This window comes from Pteropus alecto, unplaced genomic scaffold (assembly GCF_000325575.1).
Source record: "Pteropus alecto unplaced genomic scaffold, ASM32557v1 scaffold3, whole genome shotgun sequence".
Taxonomy (NCBI): Eukaryota; Metazoa; Chordata; class Mammalia; order Chiroptera; family Pteropodidae; genus Pteropus; species Pteropus alecto.
Genome location: NW_006442484.1, coordinates 69,972,840 through 69,985,595, shown reverse-complemented (window position 1 = coordinate 69,985,595; position 12,756 = coordinate 69,972,840). Strand labels below are relative to the sequence as shown.

The 12,756-nt window shown below is 33.2% G+C and overlaps 1 protein-coding gene across 1 annotated transcript in view; it reads right to left on the bottom strand.

Moving 5' to 3' along the window:
* Nucleotides 1-12,756, bottom strand: part of MAP2 (microtubule associated protein 2) — a 123,809-nt gene that overhangs the window by 15,207 nt on the left and 95,846 nt on the right. The window contains 5 exon segments of the mRNA XM_025039439.1: nt 2,900-3,047; nt 7,539-7,600; nt 10,524-10,658; nt 10,827-11,033; nt 11,239-12,756. The exon segment at nt 11,239-12,756 is cut by the window's right edge and continues 16 nt beyond it. Coding sequence (XP_024895207.1) covers nt 2,900-3,047; nt 7,539-7,600; nt 10,524-10,658; nt 10,827-11,033; nt 11,239-12,756 — 2,070 coding nt within the window.

Genomic DNA, 12,756 nt, shown 5'->3' with positions numbered 1-12,756 from the left:
TAACTGATCATCAGTGCAGGAAGTTCTTCCTGACAAGGGGGACAATTAATCTTTGCTTAAATATTTACAAGTAGTACGCTCAAGAAAGCTTCTTAGATAATTCTAATATACAGACAGTGTAAATCTACTCATTGATCTAGGCTCAATCTCCTGGAGAAACAGAACAATTTTATTTCCTCTTTCAGTGAACAGTTTCCACGTATCAAATGAAAGTTGCCCTGTGTCCTTCTGGTCTTGTAACCATAAGGGCTAAACATAGGTAAACGCTTCAATTTGCAATATGAAATGTGATATGAGAAGACTGAAGTGATAAATTACTATGCATTTTTATTGATTTCCAAAAAATGACATTTCAAGACCAGGATGATACAACAACCACAACCAACTTGGCTCTACTAAGTTTGTTTACAGACCAAGTTTTTGATGTAGGCTGGAGTCAGTCAGTATGTCCTAAAAAATCTCTTTAGAAACCTTATTTCTTCGTTAAAGGTTTTCTTTATGACTTCATCATCTCTGAATAGCTCAGATCTTTTGGGGATAGGGATCTTCTCTGTATTATTTGCCAGTGTACCTACCACTAGTGTCTTTCATGGGACCTGAACACAGTAGGTGTTCAAAATATTTTCTTTTTAACGTTACAAACTGGATTCAGAATTCATCAAAGTGTGTTGAGATGTTTTTTTTTTTTTACTTCCCGAAGATGAAGCTTAAGCAATATCCTGGATGTACATAATCATTTTAACTAAAAGAAAAAAAATTTTAAAGGTAAGTATCATTTCTAGACTCAGAAAATGGCTTTAAACTTTAGAAAACCAAAGGATAAAGGTGTTGTGTTGCATCTGGAGAATTAGGAAAAATCACTACTATTAAGCCATTAATTAACACTGCTGCACAACAGATATAAGTTTTTATTGTAATAAGTTACGTTCTAGTCATCAAAATAACAAATGAGTGTTTCTTGAATGTTCTGAAGTTAAAAGGGTTAATTCTAAGATACTAAAACAATTTAAAAATTTCAGGAGTTACTTTATTAAACCATGCTTTTATTTATCTTGTCAACTACTCATTAATAATGTCTTTCTATCCTCTTAGGCTAAATGAACTTACTGCATAACATTGTTTCTTTCAAATTGTTTCAATAGCTGTACAAAATGCCAGAACATTCTTGTGTGCAATTAAGATGACAGGCAAATTGCATGCTCTTCTAATTGTCCTTGTGCCTTTTAGCTATTGCTATGTAGAGATAAAATAAACCCTATGTCCTTAGATTATCAGAGTATCAGTCATGTTCACTGTCAAATAGTACAATGAAATGTGCTTATGTATTTAAGTACAGTTAGAAAATAGAAATAGAATTAGCTCAGAACATAAAAAGCAATTTATATACAGATACATTTTAAAGGACAGAACACAGTGGTTTGAAGATGTGGCTTTACAGATAAAGTACAATTTTGTTTCCATAGCAACAAATGCAAGCATAATTCAAGGTGTGCTTTTGAGGAGCACTTGATGCTTTTGTCTTGTCATGATATCCCCAGGGTTAAGCCAATTTCAACTCCAGATATTTGGAGTTAAATCTTTCCTCAGGAGATAGTGTTGACTCTTACGTGCCTTCTTTGCAAGTTCATTTGAATACTTAATTTTCACTAAGATAAAAAAGAGTTTTAGTAATTTCAAAGTGTTCCTAGCACATATTTCAAGGATGTTCATACTTCATAAAACTAAATGATGTAGAGCACAACTGCTCTAATTATAATAAACGCTTTAATTGTAGGTAAAAAAAAGAAACCCCAAAACACTATTTAAATATCATGAAAAATAGTTGCATTTTAAGTGGGCCAATTATTCAATATTTAAAAAATAAGTGGTGAAATCAAATATAATGTGATAGTAGTAGCAATTTCCACCATTTTGTAATAGATTTTAAATGACAGATACTATTATTCAAGTGACTCTACAGAACAGTTCTGTAGAACTATTTCCTCCAAATAAATATAAAGATGACATTAAGAGGACAGGTTGTGAAGTTATCAGTGGGCTGAAAATCAAATTCAACCACTTGCTAGCTGTGTAGCATTGTACAGGTTACCCTCTCTATAAAGTTAGTTTTTTTAATCAGTCGATTTAACAAGGTTATTAATATCTAACCACCAGCACTGTTAATTAAACTGAATGAAACTGTTTCTTCAGATTTTAGCACTTACAAGTGTTTGAAAATTGTAGTTATTTTTGTTATAATATAAACATACTTATGAAAGTAATTTGAACACATGTTTACTAGAGATTCTTTTTGTAGCAACACAACATATAAGTGGGTAATATTTGGAACATTTTTATATTCTTTACATAAATTGTGATAACTGCCAACCAGTTCATGATGGGCCATCAGTCACAAGAAATTCAAGCTACTGCACAGAACATGCTGTTTACAGCCTCATTAAAAGGTAAATTCTTAACTATTTGAGTAGGATCCTAGCTTTTGTTTGCTGACTTTCCAATTATATTTTGAACTTGGATTTCTAATAAGGATGAAGGTTATACAGATATATATATTTTTAAATCCATGACTATTGGCTTTCTCTATTAATTACTTCTCTCAAAATTTCTTTTTACCTTAAACTTGAAAAAAGAGAAATATATTCTGAGAAAAATTACTTTGTTTCATTTCTATTTAATGGATAATAAAGCAGCATGTACTCATCTCCTCCACAAATCATTTTGATTCAAAATGCTCTTTTGGACCCATCAACGCTGGATTTTCTAATTCTTAGGACAAATGAAACCTTTTTCCAAGCATGTTTTATCTGAAAAGTGAAAAGTATAAATGCAGAAGCTCTACTCCACTTAAGGGATTTTAAAAAAAATGATTACAAAGGAAGCCAAACCAAAATAAACCTACTAGTAGTCCGCCGTGCTGCAGAGGCGATAGAACTGTTGAGAGAGAAGGAATTCTCATCTCTGTCTCCCGATACACCTCTGCGAGGAGGGAGAATGGACGAGGGTCTGGGCAGAGAAGAACGCTTTTCTGGGCTCTTGGTTACTCCATCCTGATTGGGGAAAACAAAAGGACATTGGGTTCTCGCGAATCTTTATTTTAATTACACAAAGTGATTACATTGCTCTGGCTACTTTTCTTCCTGTGCTGATAGATGAATTTCTTTTAATACACACTACTGAATTCCACATCCTTATAAGCATTTTTTACTTTGAAACTTAGAAAGAATTCATATTTGCCTAGAGGTTTTATAAAAATATATTATCTTGGAGTTGGTGTTCATAATTAATTGTGAAGTTCTGATTCTAAATAACATAGATAAAATAAGTTTATTACATAAGTTATAGTAAATTAGTAATCTTACTGAAAAATCTTTATTAGCATAATTTATTAATCTGCATGCATAATATTCCTAACAATGACGACTGCTATATATTGTACATTTATGTGACAGGAACTCTAAGCACTTTACATCCACTTATGATTTAACTCTCACCACAAATATCACATACATTTTATACCAAGGAAACAGGTTTAACCAGTTTATGTAATTTTTTCAAGATCATCAAGTTGGTAGGTGGCAGAGGTTAGTATTAAATCCTGATGTGTCTGACGCTGAGTCCAAATTGTCTGTTATATTATACGTGATATAATTTGTTATTAGATTACACAACATTATATATAATATGCTATATGTAACACTTAATATATTTTGTTTGTATTTAGAATTTTATTAAATAGCAAATAAATAATAAATTAATAATGGATGGTATACCTAGAAAAAGATGTTTTTAATTTTTTTAACGGTTAGAACGTTCATTGAAGCTTTTAATTTGCATTTGTTTTTCATAAGGTCTATTGTTTATATGTCAACCATTTTAGAATTTAAAGTCTTTATTTTTATTCATTTACTGAAATGTGTCCTATAATCTTTTCTCAAATGATATTCCTTTCTGCGCTTTTGATTGACCTGCTGCCTTACCTTATTCCCTGATTCTGAGTATGGCAAACCGTCTGTGGAGCCTGCTGAGGTGGGCTGTATTAAAAAACTGTCAGAAAAAGTAGCCCTTTTAATCAGACTAGGGCAGGCTGAGCTGCATCTTGGGGACTTTGTGTTACCCTGTAAGGCAGGAATCTTTGACAAGGTAGAATTCTAGCCATGAAAGAAAACAAACAAAAGCACAAAATAAACCAAACTATGAAGTAAAATGAAAATTAAAAATGTATAAACATATAAGAAATTAAATGTATACATTTAATAAGAACACATGATAAATGCTTATAATCAATGATAGAGATGTATATTTATGTGAGAACAAGAGACTCTCATTGGATACCTCTTAAGAATACTCATTTATGGGAATATAGATTAAAATATTCTTTATGGATTTTTTCGTACAAAATTTGATTAATCCATAGGTTTTACAATGAAATCATATCTGAAAAATATCTTGAGATTCTGTTAGAATTGTTCCTTTGATAAACAGAGCCCTTAAGGTGTATATATAACCAATATCTTGGTCACATTTCAAGAATTTTAGAACAAAGTATATTTCAAACCTAAGACGAAAATTTGTTTTAAGTTGAGAAAATATATTTTTAGATTATCTACATTGCTTTCATCAGAAAATTGCAGAGTTTATAATATAACGAGTTCATTTTATGAGTAAAATGCATACTGGAGACCAAGTAATATCATAAAATTTATAACGTTTTTATGCATAGACTATAGTTTGTATGATGTGTTATTAATTCCAAAAATGAAAGTCAGCACTGAAGAGACTGCCTATAAAAATCACAAGACTTCATTTACAGGGGTTGATAATCCCTAGGGAGATTGTCAGCAAGTTTAAGTAAGTGGGTTGGATGTGTATGGCTTTTGGGGAAAGCTAGAAAGCTATGCTGACATGCCACATGTCTCATGGGAAACTGTATTAAAAATACAGACAAGTATGACAAAGTCAAAGAGATTTTTATCTTCAAGTAATTAATATAATTTAGCTGTTAGAAAAATAGCAGTTTAAACAGATTTTTTTTTTTTATCTCAAGTTTTAATTTCTGTAACCGCTTTAACAGAGGCGTAAGTATGCATGCATTGCACAAATTTCTTCTTGTTTTACAGATCCAGCACCTTGTGTGGGAAGTGCTAACTGGGTCAGCAGAAGTCATTCTTTTTTTATTAATGCTACCTACAAAATAGTAAATTTCAAAAGCGTGACAGAGGAAGGAAAAATGGAGTGATTGGATTGCCTCAAATTATAAAAGAAAACTACTAATCCCATACTAAAAACAAAACAAAACAAAACCTCACAATAAAACAAGCAAATAAACAAACAAAAAATCCAAATAAAATGAAGGATTATAGGTCAAGTTCACAATAAAGATCAATTGAAAAATCAGATAACTGCTCTGATAGATGTAGTGAATATCAGATAAATAAAAGTTAATCGTAGGGTTTTAGGAAACATAGGAAGAGAATGAAGTCACAAGGAGGGGAAAAAGATGTTAAATGAGAAAAAGTTAGAAAGAATGGTGGTCTAATCTTCAGAAAAACAAGATAGGAATTTACAAAGAAAAAAGTTAGTTTCATGTGAAATGTATATGGTTTCTGTCTTAAGTGTAAGCACTGAATACCAATTCCTGTTGAGTTATTCAATGACCAAGAGACTTGAAAATTTCCTAAAGGTTTTTCAAATAATGTATATATAAAATTTCTGTCTTAAAGGGGGAAAACTCAAATTTACTTTCTATATCTGCTCCTAAAGATACCTTCTGCCTTTCAAATAATAATAATTAATAATAATAAAACTATTGCTGTTTCTTGAATAAATACTATGTTCTAGGTACTGCATAGTGAACTATTTTATAAAATTACTATACTTAATCTTCACAACTAACTCATGATATAGGAATTTTTACTCCTCTCCTTATTTTTGGAAAATTAAAGCATAAAAGAAAAAGATAATATAGCTAACAAATGTTAAGACTTGGACCTGGTCTATTTTATAGCCCTGCTCTTAAACACAATTCATTAATTCCTCATGAGAAACAGAAGGTAAAGAGATACAAATATTGAAATCACAGTGTTTTCAAAATAAAGACCAATATTTACCAAATCAATAAATGGATTCTATTCCTTGCCATATGTTCAGGAATATGTCTTCAAACATTTATATAAAAATCGAATGTGTGTGTGTGTGTGTGTATGTGTATGTTTTATCAACTTAAAACTCTTTAGGTTCAAGAAGATAAATCTGGTCATTATTGGAAATGAATTTTTATTTTTCACAGTAAATAAAAAGTAGAAGTCTACAATCCTATTAGTTTTTAGAAAGCTAAACAAAGAGTTGTAATTTATGTATATACAATGGCTAAGGTCCAGAGCACTGTGATAGGCTATTAATTAACATCATTCAAATTATTTGTTGTAATTTTAGGATTTTGTTAGTAGTCTTTTAATTTTTTTCTTTCAATAAGAAAGGAGAAAAATACTTCATGTTGGCTTTGGTCTTTCAAAAGTTTTAAAAATATGGTTAATAATGTAAAAATAAAATTCACAAAAGAAGAAATGTGAAAGATTTATAAACATATGAAGTTAAATAGTATTAATACAACCAAATTAGAACAATATCTTTCAACTCCATAACTTGCCAAACATAGGAAAAGTCTAGTAATACCAAGTAACAATAATGAACATGGGCACACTCTCATATACAGCTGGAGGACATAAAAGTCAGGAGACTCTTTCTGAAGGACAATTTGACAACATGTAGCAAAAACCTTAAATATGGACTTTGTTCTTGAAACAATAATTTCACTACTAGAAAATTATCCTAAGGAAATATAGATGCATTCATAGATTTAGCAAAAATATTTCTATAGTGATATTGTTAAAATAACAAAAAACAGTTTGAATGTCAAATAATAGGGAATTCATTAAGTATATCACTATAAATAAAATGCAATGTTATGTAGTCATTAAAATGATGTACAAGAATGTTTAATAATATGGAATTCTGTTTACTGTCTAATTAAAGAACTGATACACAATGATTTCATTTTTTTATTAAACCTGTAAATGAGCAGAAAAAAGGTTTTACGTCAAAATGGTAACTAGTTATCTTTGGATGAGGGTATTTTAATATATTTTTACTTGTTTTTGCTCATCTACATAAACAAATATGTATTATAAAATATAGTTTTGTGCTGATTATAATGGTTTATCTTGAATCTATATAAAGTAAATAATTGGGCTCCCCTATTTTTGCCAGATCATTGTACCGTTTGTTTCATACGTTTTGTCTTACTACTAAAGAGGCAGCCTAAATTTCAGCTCTGCTCTCACCAACTACCATCACATGTCCTTCCAGAAGACATTAAGACATGCCTGAATGCCACCAAGACTCATTCTGGGTGACTGAACAATTTAAGATGACATTTAAGAATAAACAGCTAAAGTCTAAATTATATCTAATGTTATTAAATGTTGCCACTAATACCAAAGAGAGCGTCAAATGAAGAACAAAGAAGTTGTTCTACTCACAGAGACCTTGTCCTTTGCCTGTTTAAATACACTGGGAGCCTGAGTTGATTCACCACCTGCTGCTGTGGAAAAGAGAAGACACAAACAAACAACCCCAAACTTAGTGGCTAAAAACCACTTAAATGCATTTTTCAATACCCTTTGGATGTTCAATTGTGTCAACAGACTAATGCAAAGCAAAATGAATTTTTCTTATTTTGAGACTCAAATTCAGTTTCTGAAGAAAACTGAATTATAACAACATTATAGCATGTGGTTTCCACTAGAGTGTGTGCCTATTAATATAACCCCGTGTTTACCAAAGCACAGGTAAGCACACCGAATAATTTTCTGTTGGTTACCAATGTACTCTTAAATTACTATTACATGAGGATAGATCCTTTAGAATGGAAGTCACACAATAATAATCTGAATGCTGTGGAGTTGAAGGAACAGGGGACTGACTGGTTTCTAGGGTTGGCATGATATAAAAGACAGTTCATGGGAATTTCCAAACCCTTTTTCTGTAGCCATTGGCATACGTACAGATATTTCTGCATTTTATATTCCAAACTATCTTGGTCAGCCAACCCCTTTCTCTTTGCACCCTTTCATTTCACAATATGAATGACACATTTGTTTGACGTGAAACACACCACATGAGAAGAGAAGGGGAAAAAAAAAAAGCTTGTCAAAGAGAGAAAACATGAGAGGAATTTTAAATTCAGTAATACAGAACATGTTCTACACATGCACTTACTGTATGAAATTATTACCACATCTGTTACTGTTGTTGCTCTATTTAATACTTCTGGTTTCAATTTTAAACTCCGTATCTTTAGCATATTTTCTGTTGATGACTTACCTGACTTGACTTAAATATCTCTCATGATTGAAAACAATTCTTTGCGTTTTGGAAAACTATCTGTATTTAAAAGTTGTGCTTAGAAAATGAAAGACATGAGCTTGTGTGTTTACTTCCTCCTTAATGTATTTCATGAGAGAGAAAACCTCAGGAAAAAAAATACTTATCCTTATAAGCACTTTGAGTTAAGTTTCAGAAAGGTTTCTTATGCCATCTGCAGCTCTAACACAAAAATAATAACTGTCTACAATATGCTATATACTATTTAGAACCAGCTAGTAAGATTATTCACAGATCCTGGAACTGATTATTTTTTTGAAGAAGAAGATCCTGGAACTGATTTTTTTGAAGCAGCAGCAGCAGCAGTGCAAAATTATGCCTCCTTACTATTTCTATAATATATCTCAAATTTCTGCGACATATATAGTCTGCTTCAAGCCAATGACACCCATGTTTGGTATATGCTTTCTGCTTGAGTATTTTAATATTTGAATAGAATAAGAAAAGATCCTAATTAGTCTAAATATGATAAATTTTCTTTAATAAGTGAATGAACAAAGGCAATTTACTCTGTGAGGTAAACTGAATACCAATGACAGGTAGGTATTTCACCAAATCATTTGACATTTCCTCTGAAATCCCACAATCTTGACATATTCTTTCATTTTTCTCAGGTAAGATATAGGATTTTAATGCCCAAACCAAGAGATTCTGCCCACCCAAGCATTTGTCTAACTAAAAGAAAAATTCCAAGTTTAATAAAAATTAACTAAGTTGTGATATAAGATTTAGAGATGTCATGTTAATTCCTGTTAACTTAGAGGAACTCCTTATCTTGAACCTTTATAATCAAGGTTTGTGTATAATTATAAGCCTTCCACTTTCAAATACTGCCTTAGAGAGTACTTCCTGAAGGAAAGCACTAAGTGAAAAAAAAAACAAATACAAAATACTTGGAATTTTTAGTGGCTATCATGAAACCATTAATTACCTTGATTTTCTTTTTCTTATAAAGGTTAATGCCACTCTTAACATTTAAAACCATCTGAATATTTATAAAAAGGCACTTCAAATGTATAATGAAAAGGAAAATATTCCTTTCAGATTTAGTAATCTCATATCTTATTTCGTAGACTGCAAGTATTAACACTTTATAAATGATAAAATAAAACATATTATAAAATAAGATGATCTTAGTACAATTATACATTTTAATAAATACTTAGCACTAAAATTTAGGAATAGAGTTCTCATTACAGATATTTGTGTGATTTTTATATGATTTGTAATGTTTCACACCTTCATTCCACCACTTTTTTCAACAGTGAAAAACAAGCATATTGAAGAAGACCTAATAAGAAGAAGATAGTGAAATACGAACAGACATAAGTTTTCAAAAATTTTGGGGGAATAAGTTTTACCGTTGAATTTTGAACACAGAATTATATAGAAAAATTTAGCAGTTTGGATCCAACACATTTAAGAAAATCTCAATGATATAATGTCAGCTAAGAGATGTAGTACCGTATAAGCCTTCGTAATTCTGAATATGAGACATAAAATCTGGGATTACCAGACAATTTCCTTTTCTTTTTTTTCTTTTTTACCTTTGCTTTCCAAAGTAATTTTGCAACCACTGTTTTACCCCGGATTTGCTTTTCATTTTCAGTCTCAAAATCATCATACATTCTTGGTGGTTTTCAGTAAGTTCATCAACATCAGTAACAGATTTGGCAGTAACAGTATAGAAAATAGGACGAATATGTATGAGTTTAAGCATGAGGGAGATAAATAGGCAAAATAATGAGAATGCATACCACGGTTATATTCATCGCCATCGTCTAACCAAACACACAGAATGAAAATAGGAATTCCCAGAACGTGAAACTAGAGCACAATGCCAAGATACAATCACTGTTAAGTCTGAGCATGACAAAGAAACAGATGGTCATGACCTCTTCTGCAGGGAGGGGAAAAAAAAAGAATAATGATACAAGACACTTAATAGCGAAATCACTCATGACTGCTGAGATTCTTGGAAGAAAAACAAATGAAGAAGCTGCTACGGTAATGAGATTTAAAAAAAAACGAAACGAAACATGTCTATGTTTGCCAGCCACATTGCAGAATTGAACAGTCACCTGTCGTTTTCCGCTTAACACAGGAGAGATGAGTTGGTCTAGTATATTTGATAGCAGGTTTTAAAATGAATTTCCTGGAGGGAGAGTGGGCCTGAACTTCTGTTTTTTTAGCAAGTTCAGCCTTCTTATAAACTGCTATGAATAAGAAAACACAAAAAGCATACCATCAGGAAAAAATAAACACTTGGAGCAAAACTGAATAAAATTTCATAAATAGTTACCACTGTTAGGCAGTTTCTTCTACAAAAGAGTCATAATGAATTACTTCAAAAACATTTTTAAAGAAGTGATTGTTAAATGAACCTTTTTTCCTTCTCACTTCATCTCTGGAGACTGTGCTAGGTTCCTTTTTAGCTATTTTTCTTTCAGGGGTGGAAATTCTGCCTCTCCCGGTTTTAAAAGGCTTTTCTTTTCTATGTTTCTCAAGAGATGGTCTCCGAACTTCCTTTTCAGCTTTCTCCTCTTTAGGAATAGTTTCTAACTGTTCTGTCATGATGCTCCTATCATCATCTGCGGATCAAAGCAAATCATGACAACAAGAACAACAACAAAAACATTAGTAACAAATGTACAAAATCCTTCATCTATTTAACAAAATGCAAAATAAAGAGATAAAGGGATATTTTAAAATGTTTAAAATGAAAAAAGAATTCCATTAGGTTACTGGATTTTATTTGGGAGCAGAAAATTAAAAAAAAATAATAATAATGCACACCTTGCGTGTCCACCCAGAGGCTGTCAGCATCCATGATGGAGTCATCAATGGTGGTCTCGTCTTTGTAATCGTCATAGGTTTCCGTCTTATATTCTGAGAGCGCAACCTCTTCTCTCTCGGGAGAAGCCGGAGCCTCCGGGGAGCCATCCTTGGGCTCTGCCTGGGCTTCAGCTGCCTCTTCTACTTCGAGCTCTTCTTCAACCTGAGGGGACGGCCTCCTTTCCACTTCGGGCTGCTCTAGGGCTGCAAAACGCACGCTGTGGGAACCCAACTCCCCTTCATCAGTTGTGGTTTGCACGACAGTGATGAAATCATCCTCAATTGTCACAACAGACTCAATCACTCCTTTGTGTTCACCTGGGCAGGTCTCCACAAATTCCTCCCTGACACCTGGGACACCCAGGTCGGTAATTTGAAGGGTGTCTGAGCGAAAAAGCAGTTTATCATATTCTCCGCGGGCTTCTATCTCTTCTTCTTCGCTCTGAGCTTCTGCTGGTTCAGCCCCAATGGCTTTAAGCAGTGGCTCTACAATGTCAGACGGTGTGATAGATATATCTGGGGTCTCTTTGCCTTCTTCTTTTGGCAGCTGAATAGATTCCATCTGGACATCCGCTCTCTCATCTGGGGCTAAATCAGCTTCTGAAACAGCAGGTGCACAAGGTATCTCCACTGACAATTTGATGGCAATATCATCTTGAATTAGAGAAGATTCTGGGGATGTTTCCTTCTTGCCTTCATCAGGTTTCAAGGACTCTATAGTCAGGCTTTCATGCTCACCACTGGACTCGTAGGATTCTTCCTTGTCTACAGCCTCCTGGTGCACCAAGTCAGGCTTGGCCACCTTCTCCTTGACTTCTGTCTCACTGACTTTGGTGGCTTCTTTCATGTGGCCAGACTCAGTACCCATTAGTGCATCTGCCTCCTGAGGTGCTGCAGATAAGGGAGCGAGGTCCTGTATAGCCTCTAGTTTAAGCTCTGTTGCCTTTCCAGCATCTATTAGCCCCGAGGCCATCTGTCCAAAGTCACTGATTTTAATATCTAAATGACCCTGGTCAGTTTTTTTTGCAGCAAAATCCAGTTCTGGTTCAGCTTTTTTGGATGGTTCTACCTCAGCTACTTCTGGCACTGAACTAAGACCCTTCTCTGTTTTCTCAGCCATGAGAGGTAATGCATCTTTTGATATGGTCAGTTCTTTGGCCAAAGCATGGTCGTAGGTTATTCCTAATCCAAATGTTTCAACTTTATCACCAGCCTCTTCTGTTTCCTTAGCATGGTCTTTTGAATCAGTATGTTCTTCACTCTTTTCTAATACAGTATCCAGCTTATCATTAGCTTTCTTCTCCTGATCAAACTCCCTACCCAGTCCTGATTTGTCACCAGAAACAGGTGGGGCTGCTTCTTTCTCAGCACTGAACTCATCTTTGACTCTTCCGGCAGCTGCCAGTTTTACTTCAATGAGTGAAAGGTCTGTGGCCAAATCTCTTCGCACTTTATCATCAGGGCCTTCAAAAAGGAACC